Below are 22,375 nucleotides of genomic sequence, written 5' to 3'. Positions count from 1 at the left end.
AATCTGACCAGCAGGCTAGTTGGTAACATGCATGGACAGGAAAGGCTCCTCATAAATCAAAGCCATAATTAAACCTTCAACTCTCCCTATGATTGCTTATTTATTGCCATTTCCATTTTAACCTTGTTTCTTTGTCCCTGTTTCGACAAAAGCTGCTACATGTATATTCCCTGTTGTGCTAATGGTTAGCACGTTGATTTAGCATACTGACACAGAGACTGCAATTACGGCCTGACACTTTGCTTTTGGAACTGCCTTTGATTTGGGGGTTTAATCCGGACTCCTGCCGAGCCAGAGCACTCGTTTTTTGTGTTTTTATTACATGCGAGGGGTAATTATTGTTGCATAAATTAGACAAATGAGAGGGGGGTATGCTAGGAGAGGGAGAAGGAGGGCACGTTGTGAGTGTGCCCTGCTTTTTGTGTGTAACCGAACGTTCCTGGAGGCGTAATTGGCTTAATTGCTGATTGGGCTCACTTCAGAAGGACCAATGAAATCCAGTGCTAGAACAAAGGCATCTATGATGAGCTTTGCTTAGTGTTAGGATTTGTCTGCATGCCATTTGGTAAGTGACATAATTGGACTTGTCAGAAATGTCAGCAAGGATATTGCTTTAGTTTGGTAGTCTTTGTTAATTTAGTTTGACATCTTTGTGTATTTCGAGACCCCTCCTTTTCCATATAGGATGGAAATAGCCAAAAGAATTGGCTTACTTTTAACTCAATATTTCACAGTTTGGAGGAACGAGTCTCTGTTGCTGCTGACATCATGCTTTTCTGTGGCGACTATTTTCTCTTTTAAATGCTTATTACCAAAAGTTTTACAATGGGAAATGAGTTCTAAAATGGGTACACTCTTTGATGAGCAACATCATCAACATCAGTCTCTTGTCTTCTCAAGTGACGTTAACGTTCCTTGCAGGATTTAAACACTTTACATCTGTTCCCACTGTCGTTTGTACCAAGTGTATAAGTGTTCTTCACTGTTTTGATGATGAAGTGATGAGCAGGAGCATTGCTGAAATTTTGACAGCTGCTACCTGATTATAGACTAGAAATTATAGACTGTAGAATTATAGATTATGGACTGAAATGATTAGGCGTATGTCCATTTTGCTATAGCACATACCTCCCCAAAAACTAGATCAAATCATGAGCAAAGTACACTTAACTATCAGTCTGTCTTTATTTACTGCTTTTCTTTTTGGCTTCTAACCTCATGTCATCTGGCTTCTGGCTTCTTACCTCATCTGATCGTTGCAGGAAGATGTGAAGGTTATAAAGTAGCTGAAAGGAAAATATTTCCACTTGATTTTGTTAAAAAGAGAAGAAATGTGAAAAGTATATTATTGACAGGAAAACTTCATTGTGGTCAAAACCTGGTCTGTGGTTTGCTTACCAGAATCTAGCCACAGCAACATTTGATTTTACCCATGCTACCACACAAATATTCATTATTTTTTTTAGTGACGTCTGGTTTGTTGAGTTCACTTCAATGTTTATGGTTATGAAAGTTATTAAAGGTATTAAAGTTATGTGCTTTATTAATTTGAATTCATCTAAGCCATTGTATTTGGTTATGCTGTAGCAAAATGTACAATTAAGTGTGTAATTTAACTAAAGTCAGCTTAAACAAACCGTGTAAACAATTTAATATTAGCATTAGTGAAAAATCTAATTTTACTGTGTAACTAACTGAACCTGTATTTTTTTTTTTAACAGATTCAGCCAAAGTAGAGCCTGTGCTGTTTAAGAGTATCAGAGACGTCATCTACAAAGTCACCAAAGGTCTGTTAGGACACATAGTGAGAATGATACAGGCACGTGAAGCATGTCCTAGCCCACTGCTCAGACAAACCCTTCCTGAAAGTGTACAGGCCAAGATTCCTAAAGAGTGGAACTACATTCCCCAGGAGGCCAAGGTGAAAGACATCAGCAAGAGTGAGTAAAGTCTGAAATTAACCAGACGGTCAAAAACTGATTTAGGAATTAAATAACATTAACTAATCTAGAAACAGAATATACTGTTTAAATCATCCTAACAGTTAAACTAGCAGTCATGATCATTTTGTTCATGTCAGTAATTCAGGGACAAAAGAAGTGCATTTGCAGTCTCATATCTCTATCATTTCATGGTTCAATTCATGGTTTTTCTGTACAGTATCTCAAAATTAAATTGCAACTGATTTAAAGGTGACGTTAATTGAATGAGTCTCTAAATATGTTGTTGTTGCACCACAATAGATCATTCGATCCACATATTTGATTTTGGCACTGGTTTTACTCTGGATGTCCTTCCTAACACAGCCTTCCCATTTTATCCAGGCTTGGAGTCGATACTAAGAGTTAACCCCTCAGTGGCTGGGTTGGTTACCTGCCTGGAAATCATGGTGGTGAGAGCATGGGATCCTGCCACTGGATCGAATAAATCTCTAAATATAAAACTCAAAATAAATAAACATAGAACAAAGTTGGACCAGGCAGAATCACTGGCTCACAGATCCAAGCTTTCCGGTTCAACCCTTTGCTCAGGTTCCGGTCTGTTCCTGTGTACATTCTTCCTGTACACATGTGGGTTTCCTCTGAGCTGTCCAGTTTCCTTCCACCTCCCCAAAGCGTGACAATAGGTGGATAGGCTGTGTGTAAATGTGTGTCTGAGTGGTGATCCATGACAGACCTGTGTTACAGTTAGATTGTATTAATTTACATGTACAGAAGAGCGATCTAGAGCGATTTATCACATTTACACACCTGAGCAGGTGAGGGTTAAGGGCTGGTGTTAGTTAAGGGCCTTGCTCAAGGGCCCAGCAGTGGCACCTTGGCAGTGCTGTGATTTGAACTCAACCTTCTGATCTAAGCTTCAACTTCCTGCCTTTTTGTGCCACTTTCCTCATTTCCGGATGCACCAAGATCCTGACCCTGAACATTTAATTTAGGATTGATTAATTTAGGAAGTGCAAATTGTCATCAATTAAATAACTATTTGTTTTGCTGCACTAGACTTCTAGGTTGCAGGTTAGACCCCATTTATGAATTTTATTCTGTTTGATTGTTTACCAAACTGACTCATTTTACTTGATACCATTTCATAAATTTTCCTCTCATACATATCCCTTTTTCTATCAAATACAGTTACCATTGGTCTTACCATTCAGGCTCTCTCCTTCATCTTCACCCACCTCCCATCCTGCATCTCCTCCATCCCTCTGCCCATTCGCTTCCTCTTTCACATGGCTGAGAAGCACCAGAGCCAGAGCGTCAGACAGCGGAGGCCCACGGGTCTGCTTATCCGGGTGCTGCTCGGCTTCCTGTGCCAGGGGCTGGAGAATGGTGAGACCCTGGAGCTGGTATCTACTGAGCCCTTGGAGCGAGGGGTCAAAGAGCGTCTGGCACTGCTGTCTGAGTGCCTGCAGGTGAGCCTGGGAATGGAGAAGATCAAGCCCAAACCCATCACGCACAAGATCCTGCAGGGTCTGGAAGAGAAAAGGCCTAAGTGGAGCTCCATGCAGCTGCAGAAAGCACACAAGCTCTGCAGTGAGAGGTGAGCCTCTGAGCACTAGTATGAAACACAGCAATTTGTTAATCATTTACACTAAAAGGTTAATGTTATGCGATTGAAAATGTAGCTCTAGGGATTTCAATTTGTTTGTAATAAAACAGATTAACTTAATGCAATTGAAAATATTCCAGAGGAAAAAAGGCTCTCATGTATGCACCGATATGCTAATGTACAATTTCAAACCAGACTTATCTTGACATTTGCTCTGCTTTTAAGAGTTTTTCAAAGTTGTCATTTAATCAATGAGCAGTTTACATTCAGGGAAATTGCACACCGTTTGATCACAAATTTACTGTTACTGGCGATCCTGCTGACATCACTTCGGAGAAGAAGCCTTTATTGTGAGCGTGCTTGATGTTTTTGGAGAAATGACATCACTGCTCATTTCGTTATTACTTTTTTTTTAATGCAAAAACTTTTACCACAACTTTTACCACAAACTAACAATGGTTCTTAAATAATTCAATAATTATCCTTATTTCAAAAGATTTCATGTCAAATAAGAAATATATACATGGCAGGGAAAATGCAAGGTAAATTACTGCTAGTATTCCAGGAAATGTTTTCCCATAAATGACAGGAAAGAGGGATGACAAAAAAGAGAGGGCAGAAAGGGGCAGGATAGAAAAAAGCTAGGAAGAGTGATTATGTATCACCTGTCTCAGACAGTCAAGAGATCCATTACTATTCATTAAAATAACCTTCACTTTCCAGCACTGTTTGTGTTGTAAACAATCAGCGTACAGTGCAGCGGCGGAGTGCACATTCCCTAAAAAACCTCCCCCCGTACTTGTCAACACACACTGACATGCACACACACCCCTGCGCAGTCTCTTGTCTTTGCAAAGTAATTTGTAGAGGAGAAGATGATTGCTCTCCATCATGGTGACCCTGGCAGCGCTTGACGGCGTGCATACACAGATGAAGATGAATGCAGTGGGTTCGGTCGGCGGCGGGGGTGTCCTGCCTCTTTCAGGGCACATTGGCTCTAATGACGTGATTGATAGCTTGTCCTGGATCCGCCGAGCCTCTCATTAATCAAGCCGCTGACTGGATCCAATCATTTGCTTCACCTGCACACTGATGGACAGGGAAGGATGCGGGCCCAGGTGCTGACACGTGGCCTGCTCAGGGCCTCGGCAGCTTCTCCTCAATGTCAGCGCCACTAACGGCCGTCTGACAGCCAGCACTCACCATCTCACTGCCTGACTACTTAAAAAAACGGTGAGGAAGTGAGAGAAAAACAGTGACAGCAGGTGTTGGAGGAAGGTGTTTTTTTTTTTTTTTTAGACATGTCGAGAGTAGTATGGACCTGAAGGTTTATAGTACAAATAGTGTAGCTTTGAAATTTTTTTCTGTTTCCTGACTTTTTTAGTCAATGATAAAATGAAGAAAAAAGTGTTATGGGCAGCATGCCAACATTTCAGCGTTGGTTACACTGCTAAATTGTCCTCGCAATGCCCATCTGATAGCTATTTGTCAGCTCATGTTCCTCATGCTATATAAGCAGAGACTGTTTACATGGATACATCTCTCTTTCTCTCTCTCTCTCTCTCTCTCTCTCTCTCTCTCTCAGTACATTTGAGCGTGTGGAGTGTGGCCTGGTGCAGGATAGAGGTGGACCCAGTGAACCGGCCGAGCAGAAAATGTGTGCTGTGTTGCTGGAGTTGTGCCAGGGAGCAGGTGGTATTCAGAACCTGCGGCAGATCCATCACACCATCCAGCTCAATGAGGTGGGCATGCGCTGGTTTTTACCAAGCAATTAGGCAGTGCTGCATCCACAGGCAAAAAGAGTTTAACACTTAACTCTAGACACACACACACACACACACACACACACACACACACACACACAGCCTTTGCATTTCGGCGGTTTTAGAGCAACCCCTGATGACTGTGTGAGAAATATCCTAAGAAAGCATTGTTGTGCTGAAATCTGTTATTTTAGTTATTATAACTATTGAATGCTCGATTCTGATTGGTCAGAAGGTAATAATTAATTATCTAAACCAGTGTGTTAGACCTGGATAAGTTAAGGGGAAGGTGACACTACTGTTTAAACTAGAGCAGATATTTAATAAGACAAAAAAACAGACACCTGGGAGTCTTAACTCTAATAATCAGTGATGTCATTCATAAACTAAAATAAGGAAATGAGCAGCGGTCCTGACCAGTAGAAACACTGCAGTTAAATCAACCATTGTGACATGGCTCACTCCAATCACATCAACATCAGACATTAAACCTGAAAGAGAAATAGTTAAAAAACACACAGAAACAAAACTAGCTAACAGCAGAAAAAAGTGCTGGCTGAAATCTTGAAATGTTCTTATCCTTTCTATTGTATGGTGGATGTGTCTGTTTTATTAGTGTCTGTCATTTCCATCCTTCTGTCCTTCTGTCTGTCTGTCTGTCTGTCTGTCTGTCTATGTGTCATTCTGATTTCGATTTAGTTCATGGATGAGTGGTTAAATATTTGAACCAGCAGTTAAACTGTTTATAGTTTGAATTTCAAATCAGTTCAGTTTTGTTTGTATAAAGCAGCTCTACAGAATTAGCAGTTTGGAATAAAATTGGCAAAGTTTAATATTCAAATTTAGATTTATCTCTAAGAATTGGAATTGAACCAATCAGGGTCAAGGTCACAGCAAGTTTTTCTGTAGTAGCTTCCTTACTGTTGAAATCTGAGGTATAAATATTTGTAATAGCTCCGACTTTTTTGGGAAGAGGCATTAAGTTTTACTTAATAAAGTGAGTGAGGTTAGGATTTAAGCTTCTATAACTTGAATGCTGCTTCTATAACTATCGCCTGCTCCTGCTCGACAGAAGAGTCAGCCATTGTGACTGGTGCACTATTTCTGTTAGTCTTAAGTGACATGCTTCATCGTGTCACATCTATACATATCTCTGTCCTCAAAGCCTATTCTGGATTAAGACTGATTAATTTCTACCATTGTCGGGCCAATTACTGAGGGAATAGAGAGAAAAAGAAATGTCCATTACTTCCAAAATTGGATATGGAATAATTGTAGAGATGTACTCATTTGTCCATTGGTGTGTTCAATAGGCCTGTGGAGATTCCTGCTTAATTTTACCGTTTTAATGGGCGCTTGTAAAATGTAGTCTAATAATAATAATGTACGTCTAGACTCATCCTGGTTCACATGAGCGTTACTATCTTTGTCCTATCAATCATTTAGACCTCACGTGCTGTCTTTTTTTAGAGGGTTTTATTTAACTTATGCTACACTATTCTCTCTCTCTCTCTCTCTCTCTCTCTCTCTCTCTCTCTCTCTCTCTCTCTCTCTCTCTCTCTCTCACACACACACACACACACTCATTCTCTCATTTGATTCTGGGCCAAGCACATCAGCAGGAGAAATAAGGTTGATCAACAAGGAAGCCATAAATATTAATGGTAACCAGAGCGCTGATGAAGTCCAGGATTTTGGTTGCCTTTCTACTTTATAAAAAGACAGAAAACCTAATAACCTTTCAGAGAATTTAATGTTATTGAAGAGCGCTGTGTTGTCTTGCTGATGATCAATTGCATTTTGCATATAAAGACATTATTGTGTTTATTTACTTAAATTGTTATTAATTTATCTTATAATTGGTGAATGCTTTAACATTTATAAACTTATACTTTATAAATCATCTCTCTCTCTCTCTCTCTCTCTCTCTCTCTCTCTCTCTCTCTCTCTCTCTCTCTCTCTCTCTCTCTCTCTCTCTCTCTCTCTCTCTCTCTGACATTCTCTGGCTTTTCCTTTCCTGATTTTTTTTTACAGGCCTTGTTAAGGTCCAAGCTAGCTCTTGCTGCAGACAGTACATCTCCTCCCCAGGGACAGCCGTCTGTCCTGTTCTACTCAGCAGCGAACGCACTAAACATTCCGCCCCACTTCAACCCGATTTTTCACTTTGACCATGTCGGCCACGCTAAATTTGATCAGGTTGGTCCTTTTATTTATTTATTTGTTTGTTTGTTTGTTTATTTTATTTTTGCGTCTTGCAAGTTCACTCCCATGCAAATACAATGCAAGTAGAGCCTTTTTTGTCCTCTCTAGGTACATGTCATGTGGCGTGTCGTTCCCTTCTCATTTTTTTAAAGCAGTTCATTTATGCTGTGAACTATTTTTCGCTTTATTTCTCTCCCTCCTGCCTCCGTGCTTAAGCGAGAGCTTTTTCCTCAAGGCCACAGGAGCCGAGCTGGCAAGGTGAACACCAGAGAGGAACTTTAAAGTGCTTTTCTGAGATGAACTCCTGATTCTCTGTAGGTCGCATGGTCCCACTGCAATATTTTATCATGAAGGGGGGAGACAAAGAATAAACGCTGAAAAAAGGTTCTTTAAAAAAAAAGGGTGAAAGTTTGAAAACTCTTGAGAGGTGAACTCATGAAGTCTGAGGTGGTTGTGAATTGAAAGAATGAAATAACAAAACCATGTCTCTTGTGGGTGGACGATGTCATATGTGTTGGGTTTAATTCTGAGATATTTCAGTCTCATTGAACTTCTTTAGGCTTCGGGTTGAAGCCGGGGAAAGTTCTGCACTTGTGAGATTTGAAGGTCAATCAGTGAAAGAAATCTTCAGGAGAACTTTGTACTTTTGTTCTACTTTTGTTGCAGAAGAAGTGTTTTTGTGTGTGCCTCCTAAGCTCAAAGACTAATACTTCACTCATTGTTGTGTGCTAGCTGGAGCACTTGTAATCCTTTTCTGCTTATCACACGCGTTTGCACTGCTTTGCATAAAGCACCCTATTAAGAGGATGATTAAAAAGCTTCCCAGCTTCAGGTGGCTGTGCGCTTTATCAAATCAAATGGAGGGGAGGGAAAAGGGGAAAAACCACGAGTGATGAGCCATCAGTCAGTCGGCTGGGGAGGAGGAGGGGAAGGAGGATGAAGATGAGGAGGAGGAGGAGAGGAGGAGGAGGGTCACTGTGTTCTTCTCTTTTTGTCAATAAAAATTCTGCCTGAAGTTATGAGTGACATTTAGGCAATCAAAACAATCAGGTTTTTATTTGCCTTGCTAACAAAGGCCAGTCTACACACATTCACTCACTCAGAAATAGGGAAGAAAAAAAAAACCTGGGCAACTTGCCACACAGAACAGCTAGAAGAATAACGGCTCCTCTACCAAAATTGATTTATCTTTTTATAAATGATGGCTACATCCTTCACCAAATGGATTTATAAATTAATTGCTGTCTTATTGGAATAAAAACCTTCTTGTGCAGACATGATTGATAGATTTTGTAGAAGAGACCTCGTCCAGGACCCCCTCCTCTTTAGTTAGTCCAGCCCAGCTGGAGCAGTAATTTTGTGATCGTATTAACGCTGATTAATAACTAACAATACTCCCTGCACATTTGTCAACAGTCAGCTATGAGCAAGAGAGAGTGGGACTGGGCCCAACTGCTGCCAGCCTTCAGAGTGAGTCAAGTGACCTTCACAGATCTGCTGGTTAACAGGTAATAGTGCTTGATCTCTCTCTCTCTCTCTCTCTCTCTCTCTCTCTCTCTCTCTCTCTCTCTCTCTCTCTCTCTCTCTCTCTCCCCCCATCTATCTCTGCTCTGTCTCTCTCCTTCTTTCTGTCACTCTCTCTTTCCCATTTCCCAGAAGTCTATATGCTGCATGGACATGGTGGAATCCCTCTTGCAGTGTAAACATGTGTGTTTTCTTTTTCTCTGCATTTCTGATTGCTTGCTGCTGTGTGTATTGTGCTCTAGTCCACTGTGATGAGTTAGAGAACATTAAATATCTGTGAACAAGGCTCATCACTGATAGGTGCTAAGCTTGACTGACACATATGTTAAGTCTGTTTCATCTGATATCCTTTTGTAAACATAGAAACAATCTTCAGGTCCACCTTATATGGTATTACTGTATATGATTTTTTTCCCTCACGTGTTTGCCATGAGGGAGTATGATGGTTTTAGTGCTTAGCATGTTTGTCTCCAGGGTTGGGGGTTTGATTCTTGTATCCAATTTGTATGCATGGATTTTGCATGCTTTACTCTTGGTACTCCAGTTTCCTCCCCTGTCCAAAGTCATGCATTATAGGCTACTTGTAGACATCTCAAAATGGCCTGTAGTGGTTGAATATGAATGTGTGTTCAGTGGGTTAGCACCTGTCCAGTGTGCCAACATCCTTGTGCCCTAAGTGCCCTGGGATAGACTCCAGGTCCCCCGCAACCCTCTTTAGAATAATCAGAAATACAAATGAATGTATGGAAGTTAGTTTTGAGTAAATGTGCTTCACTGTTTCCAATGTCAATCAAAGTAGGCCAGGTTTAGTTAAGAAAGAGGTCTGACTCATGAGACAAAGCAAAATGTAAGCAGAATGTAATGTAACACGCATGGACAAATTATAAATCCATTAGCTAGCCCAGCGGGTAAGTGAATGCTCCAGTGTGTTGCCCAGTACCAGGATTTGGTTGCCTGGAAACATGACTGATTATGCTAAAAAGTGGTAGCTAATGTCATACAATAATATATATATATACAGTTGAGGCGGAGAACTGTGTAGATGTAGTCTATTTTCTCGCCTATAAATTTGAAAACACAATGCAAAAACATTTTCAGCTATGTGAATAGGCAAGTGTGGCATGAGTCATTGGGGCTCAGCATGTTTTTTCTGGGCCACTTTTAATCAGTATAAAATGGCAAAAGTTTGTATAACCTTTGAAAAATCCATGGCTGCAAAAAATTAGTGATTGATAATGAACTGATTGTGGATCATCTGCCCACTGCCCATGCTCAGTAACTGCCCTGTGGCAGTGGTGCAGTGGCCAGCTTGCCTTGTAACCCCCCAACAGCTTGGAGATCCTCCAGATATCCGTGTATCTTCCCCAGTAGGAGGCATTCTTCTCTATACACATTCTCTCATTGATGGAGTGCCTCTTCCCACTAAACAGAGTCGGAGGTTGCTGAAGAGGAGAACGAGGGGAAAGAGGCAGTAAAGGTGAATGAGACAAGGTTAGACTGTCATTTACTTATAAGTGCTGCCTTTGATGAGACATGTACATTACCCAGCCTGTGCTTTCCCATGGGTTTTTAAGTTATACACCCCGATAGTCAAGTCATTTACTGTCGCCGGTATACGTTTGGGTGGCCCAACTTCAGGTGGAACCTGATTGAGGTTGTGCCTCTTTGCTCCTCCTCATCCTCGGCTTGTTCGGAGTATAAATATTTATGGGACAGGGTGACTCTCCAGGCAGCCGAGACTCATCCGTCTCTCCAGACCTCTATTCTGAGCTGTCACGCTGAAGCCTATCAGGCTGCCATAAGGGCCCCTCACACCTTGTCTAGCAGCTACACAGGCTCCATTTCAAACCGCCCTCATTTTTACATGTGCCTTCGAACAAAGGGCAAGCAGCTTGTCTTGCCAAGGACGGTGTTCCTAATAAGGGTGGTGTGTGCGTGTGTGTGTGCGTGTATGTGTGTGCACAAGAGTTCTCCACCCTGCTCGCCCTTGTGCCACTTTGTTGCACATGTGTTTAAAACAGATACTGTCATTCGGCTCTGTCTCCCAGGCATTACTGCAGGATTATTCATGAATGGTGCTGAATAGGTAATACTGAACTTTGAGTGCAGACTGGCATGGGAGAGAGAGAGAGACAGAGAGAGAGAGACAGAGAGAGTGTAAGAGAGAGAGAGAGAGAGAGAGAGAGAGAGAGAGAGAGAGAGAGACAGAGAGAGAGAGACAGAGAGAGTGTAAGAGAGAGAGAGAGAGAGAGAGAGAGAGAGAGAGAGAGAGGTAAAAAGGGAATGTAATAATAGAGGACGAGAGAGAGAGGTAAAAAGGGAATGTAATAATAGAGGAGGAGAGAGAGAGAGAGAGTAAATATTATATAATATGGTGTAATCTCATAAAAAAAAAAGTGTCCAAATCTTTGTGGCTTGCCTCATTAGAGCTCTCTTTATTCATAAAGCAAGCAGGTTTACAGCATGTAATGAATGCCTGGGATTATTGGGGGGGGGGGGGGGGGTTTAACATTTTTACAGATCTCACAGTGCTGATAGGTGTTTCCTGTTTTTCTCTGTCACTTACTTATATGCCTGCCTTTTTTGAAGGACGTTAGAAGTCTTTGTTGGCGCAGAACTGCAGGTTCTCTTGTCTGTGAAGCTCTCTCGTGGGAATGTGGGCGTATTATGCATGTGATGAAAACTATATGACTGGAGTGAGTGATAACAGGGACAGGTCTGCAGACCGATGTCCCAGTCTAGGTCTATTTCTGTCACTTTCATTTGAGTCTCGAGCGTAATAGGCCAAGTTTATGAAACATTGCTTTCACGTATCCTGGTACTGCCTCGAGAGACTATCAACTATCAGCATTAGCTTTGTGCTTTGCGCTTGCTCGTTCAATTATCTCTCCAGCTCTCCCTCCCATGCTGTCTCTCCATCCCTTTCCTTACATATTTACTATACCTGCCAGTCCAGTCTAGCTCTCCCGATAATTTCTAAGCTCTGACCTTATATTCGGCTATAAAAAACGTAGAGTCCAGGGAGTGGGCAGTGGTGGACTTTTACACTCTAAGTTGTTAAGTCTTGCTTGATATGACTTCATTAATTCTGAGAAACTTTCAGTGCCAACTTGACTGCAACACCTAACCAGATGGGAGATTAAGGGGAGAGAGAGCGAGAGAGAGCAAGAGAGAGAGAGAGAGAGAGAGAGAGAGAGAGAGAGAGAGAGAGAGAGAGAGAGCAAGAGAGAGAGAGAGAGAGAGAGAGAGAGAGAGAGAGAGAGAGAGAGAGAGAGCAGATTTACACAGGTGTGGGTGTCCTTCTTTGTCACCTGTCATTTGGCCGTCTCTGCTGGCGGTGTCATAAATCATTCTCAAATGGAACTTTGCAGCAGAGCCGAGCTGATTAATGGAGTCTCTGATTCCCCAGACTCACAACTGACACAGAGAATAAGAGATTGTGAGAGAAAAAGCATATTCTCACACTCTGACATGACCCAATCAGACTGTAGCCAGAGTTAAGGGGATCAGTGGCACAATGACTTTAACCTGATAGACAGCTTATAGCTGAGACACTATTCTATCTACATGAAAGGACGCACATTGCCTTCATTCTCAGGTTGGATGCCTAAACTTTTATTTTTCACCTAATTAATTGTAAAGTAATTGTTTCCAATCCCTACACACTGGCTGCTTCTCCCATGTCGTAGCATAGACGGATAGGAAGTGAAGTAAAAAAATGTTTAGTCCAGTACAGATAAAAGATACTGCATTGTTTTGAACTGTTGCTCATGCAAGCAGCTGAGCATAAGATAACAGACGCCTGTGATTGGCTGAGAGACAGGAAGTCCATTGTATACACCCGGACAGTAGAGTCAGTTATGCATACTTGGCCATGGATAATACACAGCCTGTGGGATTTGAGCTGGAGAATTTCCAATGATATGCTAAAATCATGAACCAGTGCATCTCTGATTCTTCTACACAGAAGGACATTTTTGGTCTCAATCATTTTTTGATATATTAGAGATAATGACATATTCCTGTGCTCTACATGGTATCCTTTGAGTCGAATGTAACGTAAATACAATCCAGAAAAGAGTTCAGGATCCTTCATTTGATCTATAGCTTTTATTACTGACATTATGGAGTTTCATAGTTCCCCGTTATCTCCCACCACCAAAAATCATGCTAGAAGAGGGACAGGTTATCGAGACGTGCCCTTAGTTAGTGAATAAGAATGCGCCCTCTGCTCCTCTGTACCTGACCATGAAATGAAGGAATGAATGAATATCATGTACATTAGCAGCTTGAGTTTATTTCACTGTTACTATAATTATGTGTCTTTACATAGATATGTGCTACCATATTCTTCAGGACATTTCTTACATTCTGTCATGTTTTTTCTTCATATGCGGTGGCATTTTGTTGCAGTCTGCTTTAATTTGACATTTACCTGTCTTGCCTTTGGAAGATTTTTCATTGGAGTTGCATTAAATAATTTTGATCTAAAGATATACATTTTTGTTCTCTAAATTTGCTCTATCTGTTTTAAAAAACCCTCAGTTCTTTTCCTGTCATTCTAGAAATTTGCTGCATTTGTTTCTCGGTGTTTTGTAAAGCAAGAGCACTTTCTTTAACACTACATTGCTACAGTATATGAACTGTCCTTTTAGTGATTTTGTTGTGCTCTTATTCTCACTGAAATATGTTGCATCAAACAGCCTTGAGTTTGCACTCAGGTCAGAAACCTGGGTCGATCTTTACCACTTACACTGCTGTGACTCTACAAGCTGTAGTTGCTGCCCGGGCAAATAATTGTTGAGCAAAATGGCAGTTTCAGATTTGAAATGGAGTGCTCTAAATTGCAGTGATAGGCAGTGTGCTTCACCATTGGGCAAATGCCATCTGTTCCAAATGATGGCCATATGGCAAGCTTTCTTTCCCAGGGAATGAAATAAAAACAAATGTGTCAAAATGCTGGGGCTTTGTCCACAGACACTGATCAGCTCGTTTAGAGGTGGTGTCCTGGTGGGTATTTGGAGGATAATTGTTATCGCTGCACCTTTTCTCGTTTTAAGAGATTGCAGTATGTTTGTTTTGTTATGGATTTGAAGCGTTTTGTGGCGGAGGGGTGAGCCGAGCTGCAGAGTTTTTGAAGAAGATTGCAAATCCTATGTGTTAGGGGAAAAGCAAATGCCTCACTTGTCAAAGCATCACCTTGGCCTTTCTCTGCTGCAGAGAGGTTCTAAGGTTGTCATATTGAAAACACTTTGTGAAAAGCTATGTCTTTTCTCCCGTCCTAGCTTTTTTTTATGTTTTGTGCTCCTCGCTTTACTTGGAGCAAAGTTTTTGTATTTCTCAGTCACTTTTCTAATCCTGAATTTGTCAGGTCTTTGTATTAGAGGGTGGTTTCTGAGTGTTGGTGTGTGTGTGCGTGTGTGCGTGTGTGTGCGTGTGTGTGTCTCTCTCTCTCTCTGTGTATGAGGCTGGTGAATCAGTGAAGCCTAGGAGAAGGCCGCGGCCCCACCTCACACAGCAGAGGCTGGCTGAAAGGCTCATTAATCAAACTCTGAGTCACAGATGTGATGGCTTCCACACAAACTGCCAGCAGACTGTGAAAGTCACATCGAACAGAGTCAACTGTCAAGCAGCACGGCCGCCATCTTCCTGTCTGCTCTGCTTTTTGCCTAATATGCCAAAAAACCTCCGGAATTTCATACATTAGCAGCTTCTGTTCTTTTGTTGTTGTTTTTTTCCTCTCTCTGTCTGTGAACTATTATCATACTTCAATGCAATCAACAATTTACTTTCTGCAGTGTGGTTAACTCATTTAGTGTCACTTCTACTAGTGTTAATAAAATGACTACCTAACAGAAGAGTAATTTTCTGCAGTCTAAAGCCAGATCCATTTAGATCCATTGGGTTTTTAAAATCCAGATCACTCTCAATCCTTTTCCTAATGTGCTATTATCTGCAATAATCTCCCATCCTAATTTACAGCTGTCTAAATGAGCTCCATCAGTGGCATAATATGTCTGGCCATTGATTGACAAAGCCACCCTGGTGTCCCTGGATAGAGTGAGGCCACTGACAGGCAGTGGGTCCCCCAGTGTCAGTGCACTGCCAGTCACAGAGCAGCGCCGTCAGCACCCAGCCATTTGCATCCGGGGCCAGAAGCAGATAATTAGAAGGATTTCTGCCTGTCAGTGTTCATCTGGGCTTCGGTGAACATGCATTGACAAGACGACAGAGATCTACTGTGCACTAGCATTAGACTGTAGCAAAAAGGATCTGGTTCTGAAGATGCAGGCAGAGTATTTGGAGTGTTGGGTGATTGATATTATAATTATTTGAGGTGGGTCAATGATGACGTTGAATTCACAATGTCCCTGCATTCTTTAATTGGTATGTAGTATTTCCCAACAGACATTGTCTAGACATTGTGGTAAATACATGGATAGACTCCAGGCTCCCTGTGACTCTGTGTAGAATAAGTGGTATAGAAAAAGCATGGATTTGTAGTGTTTAAAGGAAGCAGAGGTGGCCTTGTTAGTATGACTTCACATTCACTTCACTTTCTGTATGAGACATTCATGATCCATGATATGTTCACATGAACAGCCTTTAATAGGAAAGCTGCTTTCCATTCTGAACAGTGCCTGAATAACAAGTGCAAAAGACAGCAGTACTAACACTCATAGTGCTAATTTGCTCACCTAAAGAACAGTAAAGAAAATTCTCTTTAATCATGTCATTGTGTGGTGTAATGAATGTAGAAGCAGCGTATTTCATGACTTATGTAATTCTGTTGCTCAGACAATTTAAATGATGTATCAGTAATCCCTTTTTCTAGAAAGCAGGACCCTGCTGCTTTGCGTCAGCCTCACTGACATATTCCCTGAAGCACTGGATGAGAAGGTGAGCTGTCCTCCTAAGCTAATTGAGCAGATCCCCAGGGCATTGGGAGTCTGAAGCAGCGTAACACTCTGGCCCATGGGCAGATGGTCATCTAGCCTCTTGAAACCTGGGCTTCTTAGGCCTTCATTGGCATGCATGTGCTGTGAGCATATCGGGCCAAGCCTTGAAGGACAGGGAAAGATGATGAAGGTTGCTCACTCATGGCTGATGAAGAGAAGGTCTGATGCCACATATGCTCGTTGCCTGCTTTGCTTTGTGTTCTATTATAGAATTGTGTGTGTGACACTAAAAAAGAGCTGTTTATACCTGAGCAAAGCAGAATAACTCCTAAATTAATACATGACATTTATCCCTTTTTTCTTTCCAAATGCACAAATGGGAAACTAGGCCTTGCTTGCCACCTTTCTAAATCATTTCCCCAAATAAACAACGTTGTTAATATGACTGCATTGTTACCATCATCCTACATGACGGTTTGAAGTTTGCCTCCTTGTAACAGGTTTGCTATGTTAGGCCAAGTTGTTTTTGACGCAACACAAAGAAAAGATGAGAACTGAAAGCACTAAAGCTGCGTATAGAATACCTCTTCAACTGTGGATTGAAGTCTCTGGAATCGATTCTTTCTCTTCCCTTTTTTCCTTCTCTTTTTTCCCTCCAAACATCTTTATTTTCTCTATATCTCAGCTTTGTCATGACTGTTAAGCACAGGCTGCTGGAATGAATTTGCCCTGCTAAGACATTTAGTGATCCTGATCGTGCCTTTGAATCCATGACCAGCTTAGCTGGGAACGAATCTCTCAGATGTTCTTATTCTATTACAAGAAGTCATTTCCTTTTCCTGCTATAGATGGTGTGCGTTGGCGTCAGATGGTAGCCTGCACAATTTGTGCGATACTCTGTGGCAATGTTATGAAGCGCCATTCGCGATGAAAGATGTTCCTTGTCAGGCTTTCTATCTCTCCTTCTTTATCTCCCTCTCCAATCATCTCATCCGTCTCTTGCTCCTCTTGAACTTGGGTGCTCTTGCCAGAGGGAGCAGATCTAATCAGATAGTGGGGCCATGGAGCACTGGGCCAGGGGGCATTGCTGCCTCCCCGTTGCGGGCACAACGCTGACCTCGAGCCATTCCAGGCAATCAGTCACTCAGCGCAACCTGTCCATTTTAGTCTTGGCCAATCCAGTGTGTTCTGTCTTCTCTGAACCAGCATTCAATTTCAGGCAGTCTGCTTGTATACCTTGTTTTAAGACTCTTCATCTTTCATCTGCTTTTTTCTTTTGCTCTGTTTTCTTGGAAGACCTACCACCTGCTGGCTCAAGGCCAGCCGATTGTCCCTTCCTGGTTCGGGAGAGGTCAGAACGCCTGCTGTTTTCCTTCCTGCTTATCCAGAAAGCTCTGCAGTCCTCAGATAACCAAACCCAGCAGTGGGCATCGACCTCCACACCACACACCACGGGAACCAGGAGAGGGCACGGCCAATAACTGAGACCTCCTTCAGCTCTACTTTATTACAGCTGTACCTGACTAAGATAGATGTGTTATTTTTACACTTAGCTTTTTATGATTAAATATCATGTTTGCTTACTCATTCTTGACCCTGAGAGACAAAAAGTCAAGGTCTGCTCAAAGCACAGTGCACTCAATCTCTCATCGTTTGGTAGACAGAAACCGAAAGAAGGGTTATACAGTATAAAGTGTGCTTCTGGTCTAATAAGCCAAATGAGGAGCGCAAAGTATGTGGTTCTGTTCCGATATTTGACTTTGATAAGTCAGCATAATTAGTGACGAGATACTAAGGGATTTTGCCATCTGTGATACTGTCCTTAAATATTGTTCTATGCACACACACACACACACACACACACACACACACACACACACACACACACACACACACAAATCTCACCAGGTTCTAAAATGCCGCCAGCCTCAGGGAATAGTCATGTGACATGCTTGTTTAAAACAGATCAGCTTAGTTGTGAGTGTTTTCAGTAGCATCAAATATTAGTGGTAGCAGCAATCAAATAGACGAAGCTGTTCATATGGCTAATAACCAAAAGGACTTTGGAAAATTGAATGCAAGGGCAAGATTAGAAAAGCACAATGATTGAAGGCTGAGGAATCCCTGGCCTGGCCAGACTAATTAACACTTTCAGTATGAACATTCTGTCTCATTACAGCTCTAGTGCTTATGTAATGTACTTGCATATTGCACCAGCAAAGATTACAGCACTCAGAGTTAAGGTGTTGTTTTGGTTTTGAAGATGCTAGGGCTGTGTTGTATTTGGGTATGGATAGGATTTTTGTACGTTTTTTTTAAGCTAGTGATTTCTTTAAGTAGCAATGTTATTCTCTTGCATTTAGTAATTTATCCAAAAACCAGAAGTGCAATGATGTTGTGTCAGTATCTCCCATGTGATCTAGAGAGAGAGAGAGAGAGAGAGAGAGAGAGAGAGAGAGAGAGAGAAAAGCTTTTGGGCTAGATATCCAGGGTAAATTAAGCCATCTCCTTCTTTAGATGCTGTGAAAAAAGCTGAATAAGGCTGGAGTGAGCCTCTACATTTACTTACAACTGTCCTTTCCTTAGCCATCTATCCACCCTCCCTCTCTTCTATCTCCCACTCTCTGAGAGTGTCTCTGCTTCTCTCACAGTCCTGCCCTCTCTCTCTCTCTCTCTCTCTCTCTCTCTCTCTCTCTCTCTCTCTCTCTCTCTCTCTCTCTCTCTCTCTCTCATTCCTGATTTCATAGCTCTGTCTCTCGGTTTTCCCTGCTGAATGTGTGGGAACTGGAAGGCATGCTTCTCTTTACCCCCCACGCAGAATGGATTGCCTTGAATTTCTAAGGCTGTGTCCCATTGTTATGATGTCACCACATCTCAAGAAGGATGACCTCCAGGCCCTATGGATTCATGGCTGTTTCGTTGCCCCCTCTCTTCCATTTTCGACAAGTACGGTTGCTTTTGTCCACCCACTAGGGGGTACTAGGGGCTTTTTGGGAGAGAATCTGGAGCACTTGCGGCTTAAGGCGCGCAACTTTAGTTGACAGCGGCTGCTGCTTCGTTGCGGTGTCCATCGACTTGCCCAGGCTCTCTTTCAATCTGCACCATGTCTTCCTTTCACTTTTCTATAGCTAAGAATATAGCGAGCACCGCCAGATGTCGCAAATACATCACCGTACGGTGAAAGGCTGGCTGAAATAAATCAAGGCACGTATGCAGTGGGGGGATGTGAACTGAGGCTCTCAGAGAGAGTATGCTTGTGTGTGTGTGTGTGTGTGTGTGTGTGTGTGTGTGTGTGTGTGTGTGTGTGTGTGTGTGTTTGCATTTGTGTCTGCGAAGAGGAAAGGGCAGCAAAGGTCATAGGATAGTCCCTCTGTTGTTTTATATTTTATGTATAAGATGAGGCGAGAGGATATGACAGAGGGAGGTCTCCCATATGATCCCATACCTCAAAAAAACAACAAAAAAAACGCCTTTAGCTAGAGGTCCAGCCAAAGGGACAAGGCCCCCAAAGGGACATAGAGGGCACTTGAGGTGTCTCAGGACTTGCCTGACCAAAAATAATGCTAATTGCAGCTTGAGAATAGACAATGTCTCATCCTGGCACTGCCTGCATACATCACGCATCACACATACACACACTCCTGTGGAAAGGACTGGGCTGCGAGAGGGCTTTGTTTGCAGTTGAAGGAGAGCGAGGCAGACATGTCCTCAGATCTTTGCCGAGTCGGGGATTCCCTAGAGTGGTGCTATCCCAACAACGTTTGCTCCTGTGGGGGGAAAAGTTTACAGCCATCGACGCATTTGTAGCGCCGCTACACAGAGCACGGCATTAAAAAAATCCTAGATCTAAGCAGACATGTCCAAGCAAAGCGAGGGAAAAGGCAACAGCTACAGATGGGGATAGAAAAGAGATTCTACAAAGACTTTAGAGCAAAGCCCTCCAAAATACCGTATTTATCCGGCTTATTTGTAAAGATGACAAGAAAACAAAGCGAAACACACCAGCATAATGCCTCTTACAACATTGCCTCTTTGTAAGACTCGCCTCACCTCTTTATCACACCTCTATAGGCATAAAAAGCAGCTGCATTACACTAGATGGATGGCTGTAGTCAAGCTTTGATATGCTGATGTGATGTTTTTTTATTCCATCAGATGAACAAGCCAAGATGGCTGATTACCTGACTGTGAGACAGAAAGACATTCTCGCCATTTCTTGACTAAAAAAATCTTGCAGGATGTTTCATTTTGTAACGTTGTTTGATAATCGTTAAAAACACATATTAACACTGTTGGAAATGATGAAGCATCACCGCTTGGTGTCAGTGTGTGAATTTAACCCCACAAAAGAATACACTGTCCATAGATGTACTGAGAATAGAGGGCATGGCAGGAGGCTTGAGTTCAGCTGACCTTGCTTTTGCCCTGATCGCATGCACAGATACTATCTGCTCTTGAATGGAAGCACAGAGGAGGCAGATGTTAACAAGTCAGGAATGAGAAAATGCTTATACAGCTGGACTACCTGGAACAATGGCACTAAACACATTTTAAATGCCAAGTGTAGCTTATATGCCTTCGTATGCTTCATTATATAAATAGGACGGGGAATACCGTATATGGCTGAGAAAATAAACCTTGGAATCACATCAAATCCAAGAACATCTGTAAACATGCAGTATGAATTGGAGTCTGTCATGAGCAAGCATTCTTTTGCAAACAGCCTCTACCATCTATTTGGTTTTGCTATCCATTCCTTGTAGTCAGTTTACACACACATTAATAATTCAATCTTTATCTGATCTTGGCCTGTTTTAAGAAATCTGATGGTTCCCACTGTTGTGGAAATCCTTGAATAAATAAGAGAAAATGAAATGATATTCATTTTAAATGAAATGTCTTTTTTTCAATGATAAAAGGGAAAGATTATGGAAAAGGTATTTTTCATTAGACCCAATTTTATCATCACACATTAAAGAATCAGTTTGTATGGGGGCCATTCATCAGATCGTCACGTCCTTCGTCTTTGTAGGATTTATCAGCTAAACAGTCGTACAGATATATACATCATGTATTCAAGAAAATCCTAGCAAGAGTTTTCCCTTTCTCATATTTCTCACTGTAAGTGCTTAGAAATGGGAGACATACTGACACCTTTCTTTTTGCCTTTTTTCATGTTTGTACAAGTAAGACTATTTTTTTCTACACAATAGGAGCGGAAGAACAATAACAAAGTACCCATTAAAGGGGTCACAATGTACAAGAACTTCATAATGGATCATTCTTCATAATGAAGCTGTAGCCCCTTCAGTGCTCTTTTTTCTTGCTTAAGAGGCATTACACCTCGGATATGCAATACCATCCTTAATGTCGTCCGGTTTGTTTACTTGTGCTTATTCATACTCTTTTTTTTTTTTTCTTTTCCTTGAGGATTTGTGGTATATGCTGCTTTGAGGAAGAAAACACCTTAACAAAAGGTTTCCCTGCAAGTCAAGGTAATTAAGTGTTGGATTAACCTCAGTGGCTGCATTTGTAGATTTAAACCACAGGAAAGGTTATTTTTCAGACTCTCTTTAATAGGGCCTTACAAAAATACTCCACACTGGTCCGGTGTAAATGATGTTCTCTTGAATTATTGAATGCATATGATTTTTGTATTTAGAAAAAAAATCCCATTACAGATGTAACCGAATTACTTCCTGTGGGAATATGTGGCATTTGATATGAAATTATGAAATCTATAATATGTAGTCCTCTCCTCTGGTCCTGATAATGTTCTGAGCAGTGTACAGGTTTTGCAGGGTTATTATTTTATAATAATAATAATGTACTTGAATTATTGAGTGTGCCATATTGATCTTGGAAATAAAAACCATTTATTCTAGAGGTAGATGTTATTGTTTTAATATCAGGGCACTGCTAATTAGATTTATCTTGTATGTTTCATTTTTCATGCCAGAATTATTATTTTTTTAACTCTGTCATGAGCTTTACATGAGCACAAGCAGGAGTGACTTTATCAAACAGGCAAAAAAAAAAACCCCACCCTATTTCATAATTCTGTCAGTAGGGTCTATCCAGAACACAGTGACTGACTTAACTGTGATTTTTGTCTATGTCTGATTGCCTGTATTATAAACATCTGGATCGACACGATAATACATGGTGACACAGCTGCGTTTTTGGGACTGCGATATGAATTTGTATAAATATAAAAACAGCTCGCAGCTACTTTTAATTCAGGGAAGCTCTTGAAATCTTCAGATTCAGTCTCTTGCTTGGCTAGCGCATTGGGTTTGTGTGTGTTTGTACGTGTCTGATTGTGTGTGCTTGCGTGCATCCTCCCTCCCTGTCCCATAAGCACAACTGACCTCTTCTTCCCCCCCTCTCTGGCAGAGCCACAGCTTCACCCAGGTGCTAGCAATGAAACTTTAATAT

General features: G+C 41.6%; 1 protein-coding gene across 6 annotated transcripts in view; it reads left to right on the top strand.

Moving 5' to 3' along the window:
- The window catches only part of kiaa0825 (KIAA0825 ortholog), a 115,490-nt gene that overhangs the window by 47,231 nt on the left and 45,884 nt on the right, over positions 1-22,375 (top strand). For all 6 annotated transcript variants that reach the window (XM_027145593.2, XM_047818050.1, XM_027145592.2 and 3 more), the window contains exons 15-19: positions 1,722-1,940; positions 3,132-3,540; positions 5,135-5,291; positions 7,347-7,508; positions 8,931-9,022. In XM_027145593.2, the coding sequence (XP_027001394.2) occupies positions 1,722-1,940; positions 3,132-3,540; positions 5,135-5,291; positions 7,347-7,508; positions 8,931-9,022 (1,039 nt within the window). The remainder of the gene's footprint in view (positions 1-1,721; positions 1,941-3,131; positions 3,541-5,134; positions 5,292-7,346; positions 7,509-8,930; positions 9,023-22,375) is intronic.

The sequence above is a fragment of the Tachysurus fulvidraco genome, chromosome 9, assembly GCF_022655615.1.
Source record: "Tachysurus fulvidraco isolate hzauxx_2018 chromosome 9, HZAU_PFXX_2.0, whole genome shotgun sequence".
NCBI classification, from domain to species: Eukaryota; Metazoa; Chordata; class Actinopteri; order Siluriformes; family Bagridae; genus Tachysurus; species Tachysurus fulvidraco.
This window is presented reverse-complemented; position numbering and strand designations above follow the sequence as displayed.